Raw genomic sequence first — 22,437 nt, forward strand, 5'->3', positions numbered from 1 at the left:
CTTTTAGGTATCGGCACGTTTTGTACGCCCACGGTGGAAGTCGTATCTAGACCCCTGGAATTCCGTGGGGCGGTTTTTGGAATCATCTCATTAGTCACGAAGCGGGACCCTTGTGCAATAAACACCGTACCTGGGCGGTTGTTACGAAAACTGATATCAGTTTTGCAGAAACTGGTTGAGGGTTTTTTTTTTCCACTGATTAGTTTGTTGCCTTTGCCAGTGATTAGTTTTTAGCTTCAGTAAGTACTTAGGTTATCTCGTCCTAACAAACACTGTCCGACCGTATTTGTTGTAACAGGTGTCTATTTTATCTTCTTCGAACCCAGCGAAGCACAGGTCGTATTTTATATAACAGCTTATAGAAAGACGTATTATTATTATTATTATTATTATTGCACACGTTACTATACCAACGAATATTTCGCATACATGGACTAATAAGAAAACATCGACACTTCAGATTTCTGTCAGGTCTTTCCGAGACTTCTAATTACGTAATAATGGAACTATGAACACCAGTCACGCAAGGGCAATCTATCTTTAAGAAAAGAATTCCAAAATTATGGAATTAAACCCTTGATCCTGAATTATTGCCTTTTAATTTCCACTGCAGTGATTGCGGTCAAAAAAGCTCGTCAACTAATTTAATTTATAGAGAATAGTCGCAAACTTAATAAACCGAAGAACCTTTACCCACTAAAAGGCGTACATCTACCGCTGTGAAGTATCTACGCCCGTTAGAAGCGATTTTTAGCCGCCTGCGTGACCAAATGTCGATAATCTTTTGGAAGTTATAAAATAGTCACGCGATAGCAGTTTTAAATACACACGAAAATTTGCGGCAAAAAAATGATGCCTGAGTGGATGATTGAGAAACTCTTCAACAGATCTAGTTACGTAGTTTAGCGGTATAAAAGATTTTTACAACATAGGGAACGAAAAGCGATTATTTACATCGCGGCAGTTTGTAAATTTTTTTTATCTACACTGTTGACACTTCTGCCTGTTAATCAGGTGTGACAAACGAAAACAATATTCGATATATGTGAAGAATTTATCAAGTCACGTTTCCATTTAACGCAGCTGGCTTGCCTTAGACTGGTTGCATACGCACAAGTAATCCTTGACAAGTGTTAATCGCTGAAACCTTTCTTGTGTGGTTGAAGAGCACTGAAGTTTTCGTTGAGGTGCAAAAGAGGAAAACTGAGTGCGTTACTCCATTATAATGGTCGAGTAAATGTAACTTGTCATGGACTACTTGCTCACCCTTCACGCACGATTACATAACATAGTCAAAAAAAATGTCACGGAAAATTGCTCCTGCGGACTGTGTTTTGATCACGAAGAAACCTTTACTTTTAAAAGATAAAGCACATAAAACGTCCAACCTTAACACACAAACAAGAAAATTGTAAAAAGGAAAAAAAAGGTCCTGGAACTAAAGGTTATTTCCGCTCCTCAAATTACCGGACCGGGGCCCGCTTCTCGAAAGTCCCGGTAACTTACCGGCCCGATAAGTATATTTTAAAATGTTTTCTCGCCAATTACACAGTGATTACGGACATGGTACTTGGCCAATGTTTTCATAGAATTATAAGATTTTAAAATTTAGTATTCAAAGCTAACAAAAGTTGACTTCTGTTCTGAACGTTTATCCCTAAAAGACACCTATCGGGCCCGGTAAGTTACCGGGACTTTAGAGAAACGGGCCCCTGGAACGCCAGGGAACTCAAGGCATCATTTTGTCTGTTTGCTTTGTTTCTTATTATAAAATAGGGCATTGTTAAAGTTTCCATTCCATTCTATTTAATGGCATTACATGGATGATAACCTTCCTTTCCTAAACTGGCACGTGGGTTGCGGAAGTGTTAACGACCTCACGCGATACAAGTTTCAAATAGACAATTGGCGGCTACAATACCTCATCTCAGACGGCAAATAACAAGAAAGGAATGGTTGCCATTATACAGGCAGTGGGGATTGAAAATGAAATGTTAATACACAATGTTATGTTCCACACATTCAAACATTAATTTTCAAAAATAAAAACACTGAAGCAATGTTATCCGGCTGCAAGCGTTCAAATTGCGTGCCCATCAGAGCACCGCCTGGTCGTGTCCATTGCGGACGTGATCAGAGAAAGTTATGCTCGGCTTCTGGCTTTTAAAAAAGCCGAGTTCAGTTATCCAATACAGTTTGTTTTGCCAGGGCGCCCGGTAAGTGGGTATCCTTAAAATCCGGAACATACACAGTGGAACATTCTGGAACAGGAAATAGAACGAAATAAATTAAAAAGTTTAAAATATGTATATATGAAGACTGAAGATGATGCAATGCACGTTAAATTGGTTTTTTTTAAAGGCATGCGCTACTCCGGAGCATTTTGTAGCGGGTTTGGAGGATTTGATAGAGCCATATTTAACCATCGTATGTTCACTAACATCAAAAGTCATTTTTGCATGACGAGTTCTGTTTCCGCTCCTATTTTAAAACCTCTCATTCAGTTTATTTTGAATATGACCTCTTATCAGTTTAACGATTGTGTTTTTGACGCCATTTAGGCCATTTCAGCTGGCTTTGGTTTGGCTAGTTTAAGTGCGTGATAGTTTTAACTAATGATAGGATCGAGGAATCATCGCTTGAATCGTTAGCTTCATTCTATAGCTTTTGTGATGCTGGGTCCGGCTATTAGTCTTTGTGGCACGACGTGTAATAGAAGGATACGTTCTACTTAAGTCACGGCCTTGTGTTTGTGAATGCTTTGCTCGCTCCACTTTATAACTTTGGCGTTGCATTGCGGCAGCTTAGTGGTGATTTCCACCTTTTGTTTACACCAGTATATTGACTGTGGTTTACTAGGCAATGCTTGGTTTAGGCATTACTATTAGCCCTTCGATTCCGAGTTAAGAATATTCTCCTTTATGCTCAGTAATGGTCAGGCAAAGTTCCATCCTTGTTGGTCCTCAACATCCTAAAGTCAAATTCTGGGCAAACAGGCGATACGCAAAATTTACGGTAACATTACACGGCCAATGCTAGACTGCATTTGTCCATGGTCCCTCATGTCCTGGTTTAAACGCCCGGGAGCTTCGGATTTCCGCCCCCTTACTTACTTGCACTTCTAGACAAGTCCAGGCTCTCACAATCAGACGACGCCGTATCGGACTACATGTATCCCAGCTCATGATGACAAAATGCATCCGCATATTGATTGTGTTGTCCATACTTCACTGGCAATATCGCTAACCAACTAAATGAAGAACCCTCTTTGCACAGAGATTTTTATTTAATTTCTCATATCAGTTCTAGTTAAGCTCATTTATTTTGTCAGGTTTTATTTTTGTTCCACTTTGTTTATTTTCTAGTTTGTTTCATTTTCAGTTTTCATACATATATTTTTTTATATTTTATTTTCATTAATTTATTTTGTTCTATTTCACGTTTCGGGATGTTCCGGAATGTTCCAAAATGTTCCGGAATGTTCCATGTTCCGGTTTTCATCGACGGTCAAATGAAACACGGTTTTTCACATCGTGAACTTCAAGCAAACGTCCTTGATTTAATCAAAGCTATTGCTTTTTTTGACTGAGCAGTTCAATTTCAGTATGTCATTTCGTGTAAAGTCGCATTAAAGTTCTTTATAAAGAACAATTCTAGTCTTGCAAAATTTCCATTCCTGCAAAAAAATAAGACCACTTAATTGGATGGATTAAAATTGTTACGTTTACTTGGCCTCGAGGCCGGCGAAGAGAATAATCCAAAGAAGTCACACCAGGGTCAAAGATTTAGTAATAGCTATAATTGTTATTAATTCTGACTTGGCACCGAGGTTAGTAGGGGAATTATTTATTTTATTTTTTCCTATACTTATCCCTTCCAGCCCCTGCCACAAACTGACAGACCATGGGTTGGTTAAATAGCTCGCCGTTAAAGAGAAAAAGTTGGAGGACGTTTTAAACAACACAGATTCTGTGAAAGCATGTCACAGCTGGCCTGTTACGCCAAATAGCTCGGCGCACTGGCGCACGGTCGTGGTCTTTGGCGGTAAAGCGGCGTTAGACGGAGGTAGTAGCTGGCGTAAGATTACCTAGGATTTTGTAAACTTCTACCGTTGAACGAACCGAAACATATTAAAAAAAATATCCAGGATTTCTCTCCCGCCGTAGGATTTAGAGTCTACTAGGCATTTGGTGTAACATTTCCCTGGTGTAGTCGGTATACTTCTTCGGCGTGGGACGTCCTGGGTATCTGTCAGCTGAGCAACATACATAGGTCACATAACGAAGCGTAAAACGTACACTAACGGTCTACGTACGTCGTTTTTAGGCACTGTGACCACTGTACCCGAAGGCGTAATAAAAAAAATCATGACATTACTGTATTCTGTCTGGTTCTCGAAAACATCACTTGTTGGGAGTGGAGTTTCTCAGAAATCAGGTCACGCCTTGACAGTCCACCAAACAATCCATTGTATTGATAGATGTATTTTTCATAAAAGTGATACAGACATACTCGGAAAAAAGAAAATCCACAGAATTGTTTTCATACATACCTGATTTACAAATATTGTGAAATATCTTTTAATAAGAAGTCAACCGGAAATGTCTCAGTCCCACTCAAGACATCCCGCACAACTCAACGACCGAATATTCTATAAAACACTGAGCTACGGGACTGAATACGTGTGACGAGCTCAGCGGCAATGTACTACATTGTAAGTTTGGGATGTATGACCTTTAGCGGAAGAGTGAGGTTCATAAGTTGTAACTTCATAAGACGTCCTTTACACCGACATCAGATAATATAACTTTTTTTACCGCGATCATTTTCATAGTTCCAAAAAAATTTGTAGTATCGGTGAAAAATGCTCGTTTATAAGAAAACATTAAGCAGTCTCCAATAATAATGATGAATACTAAAATGATATTTGATGCACAAGCATATATTTCTTTACTTTTATATAACACGCAGTATTTTCTCACATTTGGACTATTCAATAAGCTTTCGGTTTAAGAAACGAGAAGCTTTGCTGTCTAGTCAGAGGGTTTCCAAATGGTATAAACGATTTCTTGACATTGACCGATAAGTACAACCAAACCGTTCGAGTGGACAGCTTTGGTGTTCCTTGTACGTCTTCAACATACGAACTTGGAAATAAAAATGAAGAATTCATTTACGAATCAAAACATATTCACATATTAAACTAACAAACATGATTTCTGAGCACCCACACTTTTTCCGATGGCCTATTTGAGCTACGTAAACTCAGTGATTAGAGGGGTAAACCCCCGGGGGTAAACCATTACAGGATAACAGCAACGTCTCTCATTCCAACGACAGAAATCAAGCGCAGGTGAACAGTTTTAGCCATAAGTGACAGGTCTCGTTTGGCTTTTAGTTTTAGATCAGTTTGCAGATAACTGAACGTGACAATCACAGTCGGCGCCTGCCGAGAAGAACTGACCCGGAAGCACAACGAACATCAGGGTCTGGATTCTAGGAAATTTAAAAGCATTACTAAAGATGTCAAAGTTAGATAAATGGGTGGTGCAAAAGGGGTTTTCCCAGAAAACGGATCACAAGATTATCGATCACCTTTCATTTTCAACATCAGTTTCGCAGTTATCGTTTGGCTAATGGCATTAAACTCTATAAATTGAAGTCTTGGAAGTCAGTGAAATCTTCAAACAAGCGCAAACTTTGAAGAGGAAGTATCACATTGCAATACTTTCAGGATAAGGGTTCCCGCCGGCCGCAAGTTTTCACCCCAGTGTAAGGAGGACGAAAAGCAAAATACTCCTTGTGTGATTGATGAAACACGTTGCTTTCGGTCGTCAGTAGTGATCGAACGATGGCTGGCACTGGCTATGATAATCTTGATCAGCAATTTCTGGATATAGAAGAAGTACTTGGTCAAGACGTAGGTAAGGCCACAAAATAACCAGCACAGCGCATTTATATTCTTCCTATCGCTTTCACAATGATGAAGGGCGAAGAACACTAAAAACAACTTTAGGGAATGGAATACTATTGATCAGACATACAGCTAACTTTACGAAAAGTATCTAAGAGTCTACCACGGATGCTGATGTTTGTAATGTGACAGATGATACAGCAGAGAGTATCCATTTGAACCGAAAGTAATGGCAAACTTATATGTTCCGTTGTGGTTAATTTCAGTCTTCCTATTGATATGGGCCCAGTTGTTCAAAGTCCGATTAAGCTAATTTTAACGTGAACTTTGATTCGAGTTTAATCACTAGCCAATTAGGAATTTTGCAACAACAAAAAAATGTTCCTCAGTTTTTGACATTATCCTTTATCATGAGCTTAAGATTAGCTTTTAAAAACATTTTTAACGAGGGAGATGAAAACCTCGGTAAACTTTAAATCGTGGATTAACGTTAATCGGCTTTCGAACAACCCGGCCCTGACGATTTTATCCGCTGGATAAAGTTATATCCCTGGCCACTCTTTGAAAAACTGGGCTAGAACAATAACATGGGTTAAGCTTGAATCCCTCAAAAATACAAACTCTTGATACAATCTTTAAAAAATTAGTAAACTAAAATGTTGTATAAATTAGTTGGCTTAAAACCTGAAGCAATTAGCAAGATTTGAATGGTATAATAATTTATATAGTATTTTAATTTATTTATCAACTTGATAAATGCCAGCACGGTTTGAAACTCTATTCAAATAATTCAAACCTAATCATGTAATGTGTTCACTATAACCAGGGCAACCAGAAATTCAAGTCCAGATACATGACTTGAGAGATGTGTATGACAAATACCAATCTAAGAAGCCGCCAAGCTCTGAACAGCGTATCGCCCAAGGAAAAGTAAAAGGAGTTGCTTGGACGATTGGTCAAGTTAAAAACATTAGGGCATTTGTTCAGCGCACCCCTGAGGCAACAAAGAAAGTCAGTCAGAGATTACATGTAGGTTAGTATATTTTCACCATTTGACTCAGCACTGCATTAATGTACTACAAATGAAAGGGTATATGATATTTATCTACATGTTTTTAATTGTCTAAAAGACACAAAAAAATTAACTAAGTATGGTCTTAACAGTACTTTAAGTTTTAATTAATAATTAAATTATAACTGGTAGAATTATATAATTAAAAATAATTTACTGAAAACACTGTTGAAGCATTCAAAGTTTAAGCATCTCCTTCAGAATCAAAAGAATCATGTCCACTTATATTATGGGTCCCCATTAAAATGTAATGTTTGTATGCGACACTGGGACATTCTCCTACAGGAGGCATCTAATATATAAGGGGTTTGACTGGCAGGGTTTATTCCATAATGCAGCCTTGCAGGATAACCACAAATAAAAAAAACAAGCTAAAGCACATCACTTGTGGCACCAGATTTCACCAAGGAAGGTTATTGTTCCTGTGAGTGGAACCTGGCTAAAAGGGATGCCAAAGGGAAACGTAAGAGAAAATAATATATGAGATTTTCATCTGGACAAACACAAATGTCCATAAAAAGGGGGTGTCCATAGAGCAGGATTCCACTGTACAAAGAGATCATTTTGAGAGGTGAAAACCTTTTGGAAACAAGCTAGGTTACATTTGAAATCATTAAGCAATAATTTAATTTGCTATCAAAACATTACTTATAAAAAATTTCATACCTCAAAATACTTTGGGATACTTACGGCAAAACTGCAATGCATACAATCTCGCGCCGCCAGGGTGATAACTGGTGCAAACTACGACATCCAATCAACTGACATTTTTGCCAATTTAGGTTGGAAAACCCTGTGAGTTGCATGCCAGATGCAAACAATGTAATGTAAAAATCCTAAATAAAAATTTTCCCAAATTTAAGTAATTCCTTCAAAAGAATGATCTTAACTAGCAATTCCAAAGCTGCGATCTAATAGTCTTAAGTGAAGCTTTAAGTACAGTCACTGAGGTGCTATGTTATGGAACAACCTTCCTGAATTGACTAAAAGAGCGAAATCTCTACGGGAGTTTAAGAAGAGTGTCTGCTCCATCTCTTCCTCATTCTGAGTTGTTCAAAGATATATTTTATTTTTATCTCATACTATCATTACACCCCACTTGGAAATCAGCATGTGTTAATTGTAGTGGCCAGCGTAAACAAATAAAGATCATGAATGTACCCCACTTTATTATATACCAATCTCAGCTTCTGTATGAGAATTAAGTTGAAATACATGTATCTTGGATCCTCTCCTTGAAAAAGCCCCTAAGGGGCCTTAATTTTTGGGCCCTCATACAAAGAATTTACCCTAATTCAAAGAATTACCTTTAAAATATTATTGGTGTTATGACTGCAGGAGAACATTGCATATAGTGTTATGGCAGAGCTTATAGTCCTTGACTCTTGGTATGCTTTTAAGTATTTGTTACTGTTATAAAAAAAATTAACAATTTTGTGAATATCATTTTATTGTGTTCTTAACAGAACCAATGGAGCTGGAAATAACTTATGAGAAATATGAAATGCATGCAGTTCATTTCTCAGTTGATTTGGATTCTGTGTACAAGACACCAGCTGGTGATATGGTCTATGCACTTGACAAAGTTGATGTGGAAGAAAGGAACTTATGGCAACTGGTTATTATTGTGGAACTTATTGATGGTTCTACAGGAACATTTATATCAAAAGAGTTCCGTGTCAGAACAAAACCAAAGGCAGCCAAACCAGATTTCCAAGCAACAGGTACCCTGTGTGGTCTCACAGTTAATAATTATCTAATTAAAATAAATAATGTATTTTGATTTTAAACAATTTACTACTAGCTATTTTAAGTATCATCTACATAATTAAAAAACCTTAAGAATGCTTGTTACAATGATTTATATTCAAACATAGAACTTGTTAAGTAAAGTCAATGACTGTTATTACCTAAATAAGGGAACAATTATTAGCAGTTGCGATTTCAAAACCAATGAACAATCAAGAATGAATAAGCCCTTTCCTTAACTCCTACATGGAATTAAGATAATCATTGTATTCTGTGCATATAATAAATAAATTACAACCGTGTATTGCATATGTAAAAACATTTTAGTGTTCAATAACATGTGTAATAACTATAATAATTCATATAGTTATATATATTATGACCAAGGAAGTGAATAGACAAATCCAGCTTAATGGACAAATTATCACTTATGGTAATACATTATTCTCTTTAGGAACCAATGAAGGCCCATTTAATGCAAATAAAAGAAAACGACAAGCATCAGGTAATGTAGAAATCAGGGCAAAACATAAAAATTAACATAATAGTTGTGAGAGTATTTTAATAAATTGTAAGGACACCATTAAACCACATTAAATGCACCTGTTAAATCTGCCAACATATTACATAATTATTATAGTTGTGCAATAGAACTAAGAAGTAATAAATTATTATTAATTATCACTATCATCATTATATGTCAACTGACTATTATTACGTGTATCAATTAATTTTGTGTAAGAGCTATTAATTTCCACTTACATGTACCTCTTATTAATCTAGTTGCATTGATCCTTGTAGGTAGTTGTTACTCCTCTGGTTCAAACTCAAGTTCCCCTTATATCCCTGAAGACTCACCACATTCAGGTATATTTGCTTGATCGTGTCTGAAAAAAGAAAAAAGAGTAATTTAAGTTTTACAATAACCGTCCAAATTCCCGCGCGCTGATTGGCTCGTAGCTATTGTCTATAAGAGTACAGACAATAAAAATGACGTCAGATGTAACGCGCGCGCTTTATCAACGGAAAAAATAGCCAATCCCGCTCGTACTTTTTCCATGTTATTGTAAAAAACAAATTGACGGCAGTTTTCTATGGTCTATACTCTTATAGACCATAAAATGACGCCATAAAATGTCCAAAACTTGGCAGTGAAACCACTCGCCTGCGGCTCGTGGTTCCACTTGAGTTTTGAACATTTTTGACGTCATTTTATGGTCTATAAGAGTATAGACCATAGAAAACTGCCGTCGATTTGTTAATTATTTAGTTTTTTAGTTATTAAGTTATTTAGTTATTTTAAGTTATTATAGTTTAAGTTGTAATCTATAAATACTGAAAAGAACATTTTAATAGATTATTATAAAGAGCTGTAGGATAAGAAAAAGTTAAACAAAATAATAATTAAGTAGTCGTACGAAGTCCGATTGGATATTTAAATAATATTAGGCTTGAGATTCTTGATGAACAGCATTCAGACTCCATACATGCTAAACCATTTGTTTAACTTTTTCTTAAGTTTTATCACAATTTTTTAGTAATTGAATGTATTTCCAAGTAACTTCTTCTTAATTCATATTAATTATAATTTATTATCAAGGTTATCTTGTATTCATATATATATAAATTTTGTTCAATGTCTCCTAGACATAAATGATAGCTCACCTGGTGGATCAACAACACAAACAGACAAAAAACGTAAGTCATGTTATCATTATACATAATACTGTCCTGTGGAGAAAACAAGGGGACATTCTGACAGAGAATTTTCAGATTTTGATAACCATTTAAGAGGCATTTCTCCAAAAAAGCAAAATACTAATACTCCGGCCAGTATGAAGCTAAAATTACAAAATAAATGTTATAAAATACCATGGTTGCATGAATCAATCAAAGCTTGGCTCAGATACATGTATGTCAGGTGAATGTGTTGTAGTACTGTAGTACATGTAGTGAGCACATTGGACTTACCAGGTCACACTTTCAGTCAGAAGATCAAAGGATCATACAGTATTGTTTCTTTAACCAAAACATGTCACTCTACTCAGATGTATATTCAGGTACTTTTGAGGGATGAGTAATTAAATGCTGAAGGCAAACCACTAATAGACTAATAAACCATCCAGGGAGGGAGCGATATTACTCCAAGTTGCATCATGCCATAGAAAACAGGGCTAAGTATGCAGAATGTTAAGTGACGGACACATGGGCTGCACAGGGGTGGATACAGGAAATTCAGGATCAAGGTCATAAAAATTGCAGCAAGCAGGAAAACCTCTTGCAACAACAAACTACTGTGCATGTGTATGGGGATGTAGAGGGCCCTGCCTAAACTGACTGAAATATTTATCAGCCGGTCTATTCCTGGGGTGAGGTCGGTAAGGGGTGAGGAATAAGGCATAAGGGGTAGGGGGTGAGAGGTAGGGTGCATTCTATTTTGTGTGCCAACATGACTACAGTGAATACCACCATAAGATGAGATTTATTGGCTTAAGTTTACACTAATAAATAAATTTTTCATGACACGTTAATTTTGCGATTTTGAAGTGTGCATATTTCGCGGCACTTGCAACAATTTTCTCAAAGCTTTTACAACAAATCAATTAAATTAGTGATTTCTTTTTTTCTCAACACTGAATTTTTCAGTTTTTCAAGGAATATGCAATTCAGCATCGCAAAGTTATGTAATACTTAGTATTGTATATGAAGTTCGAAATATAAAGTTTTAGTAGTCTCCTTCACATCCATTATTAGGTTTGCTACAGAATGCATCCCCTATTCTTAAAAGCCTTCAGTGAGGACCCAAATAGTATTTGCATAGAACTGAAAAGATTACGGGATGATCAGGTTCAGCCATGGTCACTTAATGTAAGACTGATCCACCCAAGGTGGCCAGTTAAGGTCATCAAACTGATAAGATGTGTTTGGAGTGAAGTGATAATTGTATCATCACCAGAACTTTAAATTTTAATTTTAAGGACCAATCTCACTATAGCGACCATACCTCACACTTGACTCAGTTTGACAATTCAACAACTGAAAAGTCTAAATCAACAACCACATTACTTTACCTATCGAATATAAGCAGTACCAGCATCTTTTACTTACTATAATAACATGTTTATTCAGTTTGTTTTTCTGTTCTGTTTTTTTTTTTTTTTTTTTTTGTTTTTTTTGTTTTTTTTTATTTATGGAACTCTAACTACAAATTTGAGTGGCCTTTTTTCTCTGATTCTAGAGAGGATTAGAAATGAGTAGCCAAAATGTAACATGCTAAATCACCAAAACAAACAAGAAGAGGGTTGGATGGTTTCCTCCCCCCCCCCCTCCCCTTCACGGTCAGAACCCAGTTTCTTTCTTTTTGCACCACAAAAATAAAAAGGTTGGAGAAAAAGAAGGAGACTGGTTGCTATTTAAAGTAATGATCGAGTGCTTGCTTTATTTGATAAATTCAGCAAAGCAGCCTTTGACCTGGTTTTTCAAAAGCCAGTATGGCAAATTCATGAATTTATGACCCCGGAAGTTAATGTAACTTACAGTATTAAGATTCCAAATTAATACAACAGTACTATAAGTACCCCCTACCCCTTACCCCTCACATCCAACCCTTCACCCCCTACACCTCACCCCTCACCCCCTACCCCTAACCCCAGGGATAGATGTGCGGAAAATTTATCAATCTAGGTTTAATCTGATGTAAGTGATATAGGCATTACAATGTTAGTCTTGCACATTGCATCAACCACCTTCCAGGGGGTTTCATCTCTAAGAATGGAAATTTGCATTGTGCAAATGCATTAACATTTTGTGTTCTATGCTCGCCTTTGTTGGCATATTTATCATTCACCTTGAGCTTGACAATTCAACCAGAACACAGTTAATCTTTGCATCCCAAAGAAAGAAAATAAATTGGTTTTGTGCAACACATTTATCTTCTTTGCTTGCCTTTGTTGACTATCGTTCATCTTGACCTTGATAATTAACTCAATTGTACAGCTAAGGTGCCATTTCCGGCCTGCAGTCCTGATTTGACTGACAAAGACAGAAGGTTTTGTTTATTAAAAATATTCCCAGACAAAGAGCCGGGGGCCCCTCTTCCTCAGTCACTTCCCTAAATCTGCTTTTGCATCATGCAGCCTTGTGCACTTATTTGCAACCCTCACAATAAGAGTGAATCAGTACTAAGGCACACTTTCTATTTAAATATCTTGCATTAGTATTTTATAGTCAAGCATGCCCAATTTATCCTGCGGGTACACTTAACTCAATCTACCTTCAAGACACCCTACATTTACATGCAGTCACCCTGTTTTCACAGACAGAAGATGAAACACTGGCAAAGAATTACCAAAAATACAACAAATTGTGGTCCCAATGATGTCCAAAATAGCCGGAGTTTACTGTACATGTATATTGCTGTCATGGCAAAAGAAGAAGGCAAAATAGATATAGGTTCAGTCCAAATACAATCCTTCTCATGCATGGTGCCAACTTGAAGTATGTAGCTGTAAAGATGGAATGCATCCAGTTCCAATTTTTTCACTCATTTACAAGTGTGTGAAGTCAAGGTGTGCAGAGAAAAAAATGACAACAAATTTCTGAGATAATTAGAGGCCAGCGTGACTGTATGCTTTCTACCAGGGTAGGGTATGGTTTTTCAGCCGTTTTGGTCATAAATAGGGTATTGGTTTTAGCCATTTTGCCGCCATTTTGGTAATAAATAGGCTATCGATTTTTGCACTCTAGTCTTGAATTCGTTTTTTTAGAAGTTACTTCTTCATGATGTTTACGGCAACTGTGTACGTGCGGCAACGGCTTGTCACGCTTTTAACATTGGTCTGGACTAGGGAAAGAATTATAAGGCAGGTCTGAAACAGGGTATTGATTTAAGGGTCAGGTCATAAATAGGGTAGGGAAAATAGCAGATTTTGGTCATAAATAGGGTAAGGGTTTTGGGAAGCGGGCCGCACACCCCTATCCAATTTTTTTGGGAGTACCCCCCTCCCCCCAGGCGTCTGGCAGGCCTGCCGTGATCCCCCGTAAATAGTTAAATGCCCGGGTATGCCCGGGGAAGGGGGATTTTGAATTCATGCAAAATGTTCAGAAGGTATGTTTCAGATGTCTTTAGACATTAGAATCCTCATGATTCAAGAGTTCTTCCCAGGTTTCTTTCAAGTTAAGTGCGACCTAGACACGGCTTGTGGCGAGAACAGTCTGAATTTTTAGCGCCTCAAAAAATAGAGGGAGATCCATACATTGTTAAGTTCTTATATGCATCACCATACTAACCCTCTTCAGAAAACGGCGAGCGTGATTGCATGTAGAAGTTTGATTTGTAACATATAAGGTTATACATAAAAATTAAACTGAATATTCGTAACATTCCCGATAACACTACCCTCGGAGAACTCGGACACTGAATTTAATTGTCGAGGCCGGTTGGCAACTCTTTCAGTATACTTAGTAACACGGTATCTTACCTTTTTCTGAGTTTCGACACGAAAATCCAGGTAAAAACTCATATTTATGGCGTAAAATATCGATGTAGTTACGCAACGCCAAGCCAAAAGCACAAACGGAAAGTCGCCGGGAGGTGTGAACAGTGAAGTGGCGGCCGCGTCTCATATTTCGCGCGCTTTTACAATCGCTCACGTCGTCTTAGCGTCGGGGGACGTCAGGGTAGGGGAGGGGGCATCCATTTTCAATTCTTGAAAATGTATTATCTCAATGAGCTGCAACGTAGTAGTTGCCTGTCACGGCCATAAGCCGTTCTTGAGAAATATATCACTCTATGATATATAATATGGTAATTTACACCTTTGTAAATAAAAAAATGACTGCGACAGAGCATTTGCCAACATCAGGAACTATTTCCAAAACCGCAGTATATAGTTAACAATTCATTTGATCCTGGAATGGTTTTTTTATTGATGCCCATTTTGATTCAATGGCGGGTTAACATAGGGACAAATAAACACATGCCTCAGGCCCCTGAGCTACAAGGGATTTTCCAGGCCTCAGTCAAATCGCAAAAAAAGAAGACCGAAAATACAAAGGCAAATTAATGGGGGAAAAAAATTGACACACTTTTTACATCTGGACATAAAGATTGCCAGAATTCAAAGGTCAATTCCATTATAATCAGTATAAGAGCAAATTTTTCAACCCTGATCGAAAAAGCCTTAGTTGCAGAGAATTTCGCACTCTGGATCATGGGCAAGCTCATTTACTTTATCGTTTACTGTTTTAGATCTGAAAACTAAGGAGCGCCCCGCTCCAGATGCTAGGGCGCGACCTCATCATTCGAGAAAGGGGTGCTATCTTTTCTTTTACAAGCAGGTGAAGCCGTAATGAGCCCTTTGTTAGCATGGATTTAACGTAACAGGTTTAGCCTATGGGTGAAGAGGTCACCAGATATGACTGAAAAATGTATGATTTTCATGCGAAGGGATTCCCTAAAATAACAACAGGATCAGTAGACAAAAAAGGAAAAACACTCATGCAGCATACTTAGACCAATAGGCGAGATACTCATCGTCTTCAAATGGCGAGCCTTTGGAATTCATGATCAATCTACAGTCCAACTAGTTTCGCGTATAGAAAGCTGCCATAAATGGACACCTAATTGCCGGTGGTTGCACTGATTAACTCTGCATCTGTCAGTTTCCATTATTGCTTTCTTCTCGTGGGTGGACACGGACACTTGTTTTCAGTAGAATTAGTAACGAAGTCCCAGAAATGGACAAGTAGTCAGAATTTATCATTTGAAAGGCCTCAAGGAACGTTCAAACTGTGTTCAGAGCATTCTAAATTTGAGCGACATTTTGAGAGGTCTGAGAATCAAACAACCTACAGCTTGGCCGCTTACGAGAGGTGTATCGACTAAACTGGACGGGTCTTGGACTATTGCGAAATCAGGGGCAGCTCCCTTGAACGAATCAATGACTTCTTCTCCAACTGATCAAGGATCAACGATGTAATAGTTTCCAACATACCCACAATGTAAAACGAAACGGGCCATATATTTAAAAGGAAAACTGGACGGCCGTAGGGGTTTTTATCTTCTAGGACTACGGGTGGAACGGGGGCAGGGAAGATTTAAACTCTCCAGGTGTGTTGCTCCAGACTCCGAAGGGTTCTCAACCCCCTCCCCTGTTTAAATCATATTCAGTGTCATTCACATAATTCATTCGTAACAACAAAATCGTCTCATGGTTCTTTACCTCTGCAAGGATTCCCAAATGTCCATTAGCTTCACTTACTCACAAACATTTGGCCCTTCTCGTAATGCCGGGATTTTATTTAAATCTGCATGGTAGTTGATAAACGTTATTATGTTAGTAAATGAATGATCATCGCAGTAAACAGTTGCGAAAAGAAGGCCTGAAAGAAATTTAGGCTTGGACGAGATTCCTTACTTGAAAAAAAAATTGTGGTGACCTTTTTTGGGTGAGAGATTTTGGTAAGAACATTTCTGGGGTTTGCATAACGGAACAAAACCCAGGGTTCTCATTTCCTTGGCGAAAAAGGAACTTTTTTGGTTACAATCTCGACCGTTGGACTTTATTGTGTCGAGCTTTAGCCTAACTGGGTTTTAGGGGTGCCTAACAATTTGGCCTCATTTGCACTTCTCCGTCAACAATATACCTGAGTACCCCCCCCCCCCCCCCAACCTGTTTTTCGGCCTCCCAACATAGAACGTCAATATGCCCCTCTTAGTATACCAATGGACTTCACTCGGAAATTTGATTAAAATTATACGTTTGAACAGTTCTAACAGATTATCTGGAAGCACAGAGGGCTCGCATCGAAAATCTCACGGTTGTTAACATGGTGCAGACAAAGAACGCAGACATTGCCTATCATCTGAATCTGACGGAATCTGCTCGAAGACGCCCTGACCTTGAGGAAGGCGATGTGATTGCGTTTCTGACAAATCCTAAAACTGGACAAACAGAGATAGAGAAACTGACACACGAAAATTCTCAACGAGCTCTGATGGCGGGCGTTATCAGCCGGTCGGCTTACCTGTATGCACATGCACCAACCCATGATGTTGAGAAAGGTAAATACCGAAAGGAATCTGTTATGAAAGAAAATTAACTTCCTTGTGGACACCATGTCTCAGTAACCAGTTGGAAGGAAGTTAGACTTTATTTTGTAATGTTTTTTCCTTTCATTTGAGTACCACACATTACTTACAACACTAACACTGCTTACAATACTAACATTACTTACAAAACTAAATTTCTAACAATGCGTAACACTATTTACAATACAGTAACATTACTTACAATACTAACTATAAATGCCACACTTATATTAGTTATGCTAGTTATTTTTATAATACATATAATTTTTATTTATTAACCTAGTTTTATACAGTTTGTAACTCAGGGAGAAAAAACGAGAGCACTGTACCGTTATAAAGTATCTAAAGCGTACAGTCTATATTTTTCCATTTAAGTTTGTGACTGGACTCGTCCTTATTTGACTTTGTTATTTGCCACTCTAATCGATAAACGTAGTTGATCTTATTGGTGAATATTCTAAAAGAAGGATGGGTACCTTTTTGGCGACAATCATAGATATATTGCTTAGCTAAAATTACAAGATGATTTAATAGAAGAAAATCTTCATTTCTCTGCCAGATTCCCAAAAGAATATCAGTGTTAGAAAGTTCCTCTAAGTCTATATTTATTTTTTTGCACCAACAAATAAAGTCCATCCAGAAACTCGTAGTATAGGAGCACGTAATAAATAAATGTTCGAGGGATTCGTTCTCACGTTCACAGAATGTGCATAATGGCGAAGTTATTAGACCTATTTTACAGAGGAATGAATTCGTTACTTCGTTAATTTGCCATGTTCAAGCAATCTGCAGTCCGTAAAAGTTCCTTCCAGCAAAGACAAGGTAAACGATTTCTCAAATTACTGCAAATGAATGAGAACTATTTAGCTGTGCTTTCAATAGGATTGGGCCCTTTCAGTTTAGCCGGTCAAACAGTCTAGATAGGTATAACAACCATTTCGACTGTCACACACTGGTACAGCGGGCGATACAAGGTCACAAAATATGTCTTTTGTTTCAGGTAAAACCGAAACAGTTTGTGTTATCGGTCTTGTCAAAGTGAAGGTACTCGGCACGGTTCAGAATGGAGAGCGTGTATATGTGTCACTGGACAAACCCGGAGTCGCTGTTCCAGAGACTCAGATTCCGTTACGACCAATGGCTGATCGCACACCAACGCTACTTGGTCAAGCCTTGGAGAGTAAGAGAAGCCATGTACAAGATGGTGTTCACTTGGTTCAATGTTTTGTGTCAGTAGTACTCGGTATTCAGTCAGGACAGATTGCCAACGCCATAAACAGCCTTCAAGAAAGGATGCAGGGGGCATTTGAGGATGTTATGGTAAAGGACAGGACAAAATGGCTGAAAGGTGACTAAGGGCCCTGAATGGTCAGTTAGTATATTATCCCAATGATGTTAGAGACAGTTATCCCTTGTCAAAAAACACAACTTTAAAACATCCCTTGGCTTCATCCTAAAACCGGTACTAAATATATATATATAGGTCATTGTAAGAAACCTCACTGGCGTCAGATCAAAATTCGACCTAGATGTATCTTCACACTGAGGCAAATATCAAAACAAAAAGGAATGAAGCGAGAGATGTACGAGGTGAAACTGTTATTTTCGACTGTCACCTGAACTAAATCTGTAAATTGCTTTATCGCTTTCCACCCGTTATAATTATTACACCAGATAACCTTTTACCCTTAAAATTGTCTGTGAATTATCCCTTACCCAATAAACTTAAAAAACGATTAAACGATTAAACAGACTCTTTCACATTGCCCTTCTGTCAAAAAAAAAGCTTTCTAAGACTAAGTAAAATCTGAATTAATGCACAATCCCTCCCCCCTAAAAAGCAGTGGCAAGTAAAAGTAAATGGAAATTAATCCAGGTTTATTGCCGATTACAATGAATAGACTTAAATTCAAGCTAGCTGAAAATTTAAAACACAAGTGATAAATGAAATATTGAATTGCCGCAAGTACTAAAAGAGAGGACGTAGTATTTCTGTAAATTATTAAAACCGTATAAAAACTGACTACGTCAGTGAAAATTCGTTCATTCACAACTTAGTATACTGAACATACTTATGTTGTTTCCAGGACTGACGTGGAAATTGGTGTTGTTACTCATCCTTGCCGGAGTGTTAGCTGCAATCTTGTATATATTGCTTGCCCCTGGAACTTGCTTCCAGTATTGGAAGTGTAAGAAAGGAAGCATCAAGGGTCATACAGCTTATTTTGAATTCGTTTCCCAAGATCACCAGGTATGTACTTTAATGGTAGAGAAGTATAATTCTAGCATGCGTTAAAGGGGAAGTATCACGAAAATTTGATGTCATTTCAAAACTCAAAAATGTTTGTCTGACAACAAAAACAAAAAATAATTGTCAAGTTTTGTTATAAGTTATCACCCCAGTGCAATAAAACTATCGATCAGTGCCTCTGGCCAGAGACAGAATAGGTCGGAATGGATTGAAACTTGAAAAATGTTAGGCTAATGTTTTTCAAGTTTTCGTGTTTTTGTTTCCAAAATGCGCTAGAACAGAGTACGAGTTGTTCCTGTCAAGAATTGAGTTGATTTCTCTCCTCTCGTTGTTCTAGAATTATTTTGTGGCAGAGTGAAGATCTTATTTCACCATTTTTAACAAAAGAGGTCTAAAACCCCATGATACTTCCCCTTTAATTTCCAGGCACTTTTGAGTTTTGACAGAACTGTTTAGGGACGGACCTTTTATTTTAACAGGAGGGGGGAGTTTTATTCTTTCTGAATTATTTTATCTGACCAAATGGATTTTTTTTTTAAACTAGGTTGCAAGATACTTCATTTCTTTGTTTTCCTGTCCACAATTTTTTTTTCCTTCTGCAAACGTTTTCCAGGAATCCTTTTTGTATTTATGCCCTAGGCCTCCCCCACCCCCTTAAAAATAAAATAAAATGATCCGTCTCTTATAACTGAGGTTGGTTAAACCAAAAACCAGTTGGGCAAATCACAACAAATACTAACCTACAAAATGAACTAAGCAGAAATGGTCCGTGAATGTGCCACGAATGACTTGGGTTTTACTACTTACTAACTGTTTGAGAAAATGTCATGAGCTTTTAACCAAAACAGCGTGGTAAAGCGAAACCAATCCAAACGCAAAATTACTTTCGACACTCCATTGGAAACCACTGAAAATGCAGGTGGACTCAGTACTTTCATTATGATAATGTTGTAGCCGCCACGCATACAATTATGTGGTCAATCGCAAATCTCATTTACCGACTGGTTGACTAAACAAGCCATTTTAATTTCTGGGGCTAAGGAGGTTGTTTTGAGAAATGGAAAACTTTTGTAACACCAAAAAATGACCCATGATTATCTGTAACATACAGAGACCAGCACCTTCTTGAACTGGAGTATTTCTCGCCGCTTTGGTTACGGAGGCATTTGAACGGAGTACACTGAAACCGTTGCAAACGGCAAATATATCAAATTAATTTTGCACAAAATATTGAACTAATCGAACAGAATCATAGCGGAAAACAATGCTCAGTAGCTTTTATGTTAAGAAAAAAAAAACAAAAAGCAAACTTTTGATAAAAAAAAATTTCCGGAATATTTTTGCAGATGATAAACCCCTAACAGTTTTACCTTTCTCAAAGTGCCATGGGCAAAGCCCCGCGATCCCTGTAAAAAGAAAAAATAGCCAATTTTAACAACAATGAAGAATACTAATAAACCGACCGTGCCTTAATGGAGCTTATACGACTTGCTTCTTGCTCTCTGTTTTCAGTATCCGAAGATTAACGGGATCGAATTCACCTGGGACAGGCTGATGAAGAAGCTTAATTTGCAAGGCTGCGATAAGTACAACGCCACAGGTACAGAATCAGATACGACCAAATTCTATTTCTTCACCTCCTCTTGTTAAGAATTAGTGTAACCTAGCTGAGTGTTGGGCTGTGATTAGCGCATAAGTCGCATTGGTGTTTCAAGCGGAATATCGGAGGGTCGGTGGTTCAAGCTTTCGTGGGGTCTCCACTGTCCTGTTGTTTCCTTAGACAAGAAGCTTTACTCTGTATTGTCTCTCCTGACCCTGGTGTGTAAATGGGTAACAACCTCTGGTACAGAAACTAGATAGTATTGTCCGCTCTTGGCATCGTGCAACGTTTGCCTTTAAGACTTTTTTGAAGTATTTGACAACTTCTAGTTAAAATAATGAAACAGTAAGAGGAACCTACAGGACGAATTCGCAATCACGACCTGTTGATTAACGAACTGTCCTTCGATCATATTTCAGGAATAGGTGATCAAGGTTTCAAACACGGAAAATCGTCAACACATTTAATCATCTCCCCAATCAGGACAACCATACAACTGAACTGATTCAGTCATTTTACACTGTAACTGAACCCAAGATAATCGTCTCTGTAAATACGATACGCAGCTGAACAGAGTTTCCGTTATATGATTGCAAGTTTCTAAAGAAACATAATGCCCATTCGGATTTAATTGCGCGTTAGCCTGTGAACGGGCTCCCAAGTGGGGTATAAGGCGAAGAGAAAAATCGCCGGGTGATTCCGGTCCGGGGCGAGAAAGAATGCTCTCAACAATCATTTGTCTAACGTACCAGATCAAGATACCGGAATCTGGTATCACGAAACATCTCTCCCTTTCTTTCTCGCCCCAGACCGAGCTCGGGCTCATTTTCATGCATTAATTGGGCATCAGCTCGGCTCTTTTCCCGAAGGTCACTTGGGACACAGACATACAAAAAGTGATTATATTCTTCTTTGCCATTTTCATTATAATTCCTGTACCCTAAAAATTTGCTTCATTATATGCTGTCTTATTCGTCGAGTGCAATTTTTTCTCGTTTGCTTTTACAGGTATGCACTATTACTTAAATTTGGACCGCTGTGCATATGATGAGCGGATCGTTTTGGACCACAAACCTCAAATACGTGGACCTGAGCTTTTTGCAGTCGACCCTCACTGCAAAAACGTATATTATGTGGAGTGCGACATACACAAATGGACGAAATACACTTCTGCACGGAACGTCAAGTGCAACCCGCCACCGTCCACTGAAGCCACGTGGTAAAATTTAAACAAAGATATATGAACGCACGGTGATCAAGCAGAAAGCGTTGATTTATCCAACCAAGCAATTATTTACCATGGAGGAGAAATGGCAGTGTGTATATTTTAATTAAACAAACGGGTATAAATACCTATTTATATCATAATAACTGCCAGGTCACAACGCTCGCGGTCTTTCAAAAAGTCACTGAACCGTAAGACACTATACATCCGAAAAACTCATGTGCAATCTGCACATATTGTCTGTGCCATGACATCAGCTCAAATGGGATAGTTGGTAGGCTTGTCGATGTTCTTTTTACAATGTTGTGGTTGCCAGTCATTGATAAGGCACTTTTACCACATGGTCTCCATATACTCTAAGGATAATCCTGCCTGATAAGTACCGTTTTCCAATAACCCGTTTTTGATAGATGTATTTTTTCAGTCAGTGACACAGGCGTATTCGGAAAAGGAAATCTGAGTTCTCCCAACTGGAGTCGAAGCTATAATCTTCCGATTACTGGTTCGGATGCTCTACCACTGAGCTACAGGAGA

At 38.0% G+C, this 22,437-nt stretch overlaps 1 protein-coding gene across 1 annotated transcript; it reads left to right on the forward strand.

Moving 5' to 3' along the window:
• The first annotated feature begins 5,389 nt into the window (after positions 1–5,389).
• Positions 5,390–22,269, forward strand: LOC146460014 (uncharacterized). Its single transcript, XM_085088596.1, has 11 exons — positions 5,390–5,924; positions 6,741–6,947; positions 8,453–8,710; positions 9,190–9,240; positions 9,537–9,602; positions 10,383–10,433; positions 16,507–16,800; positions 17,828–18,175; positions 18,915–19,078; positions 20,591–20,678; positions 21,687–22,269. The coding sequence occupies exons 1-11, from the start codon at positions 5,852–5,854 to the stop codon at positions 21,899–21,901; spliced, it is 1,815 nt and encodes a 604-aa protein (XP_084944722.1). The 5' UTR covers positions 5,390–5,851; the 3' UTR covers positions 21,902–22,269.
• The last annotated feature ends 168 nt before the right edge of the window (positions 22,270–22,437 follow it).

This window comes from Pavona decussata, unplaced genomic scaffold, assembly GCF_977016875.1.
Source record: "Pavona decussata unplaced genomic scaffold, jaPavDecu1.1 SCAFFOLD_215, whole genome shotgun sequence".
NCBI lineage: Eukaryota > Metazoa > Cnidaria > Anthozoa > Scleractinia > Agariciidae > Pavona > Pavona decussata.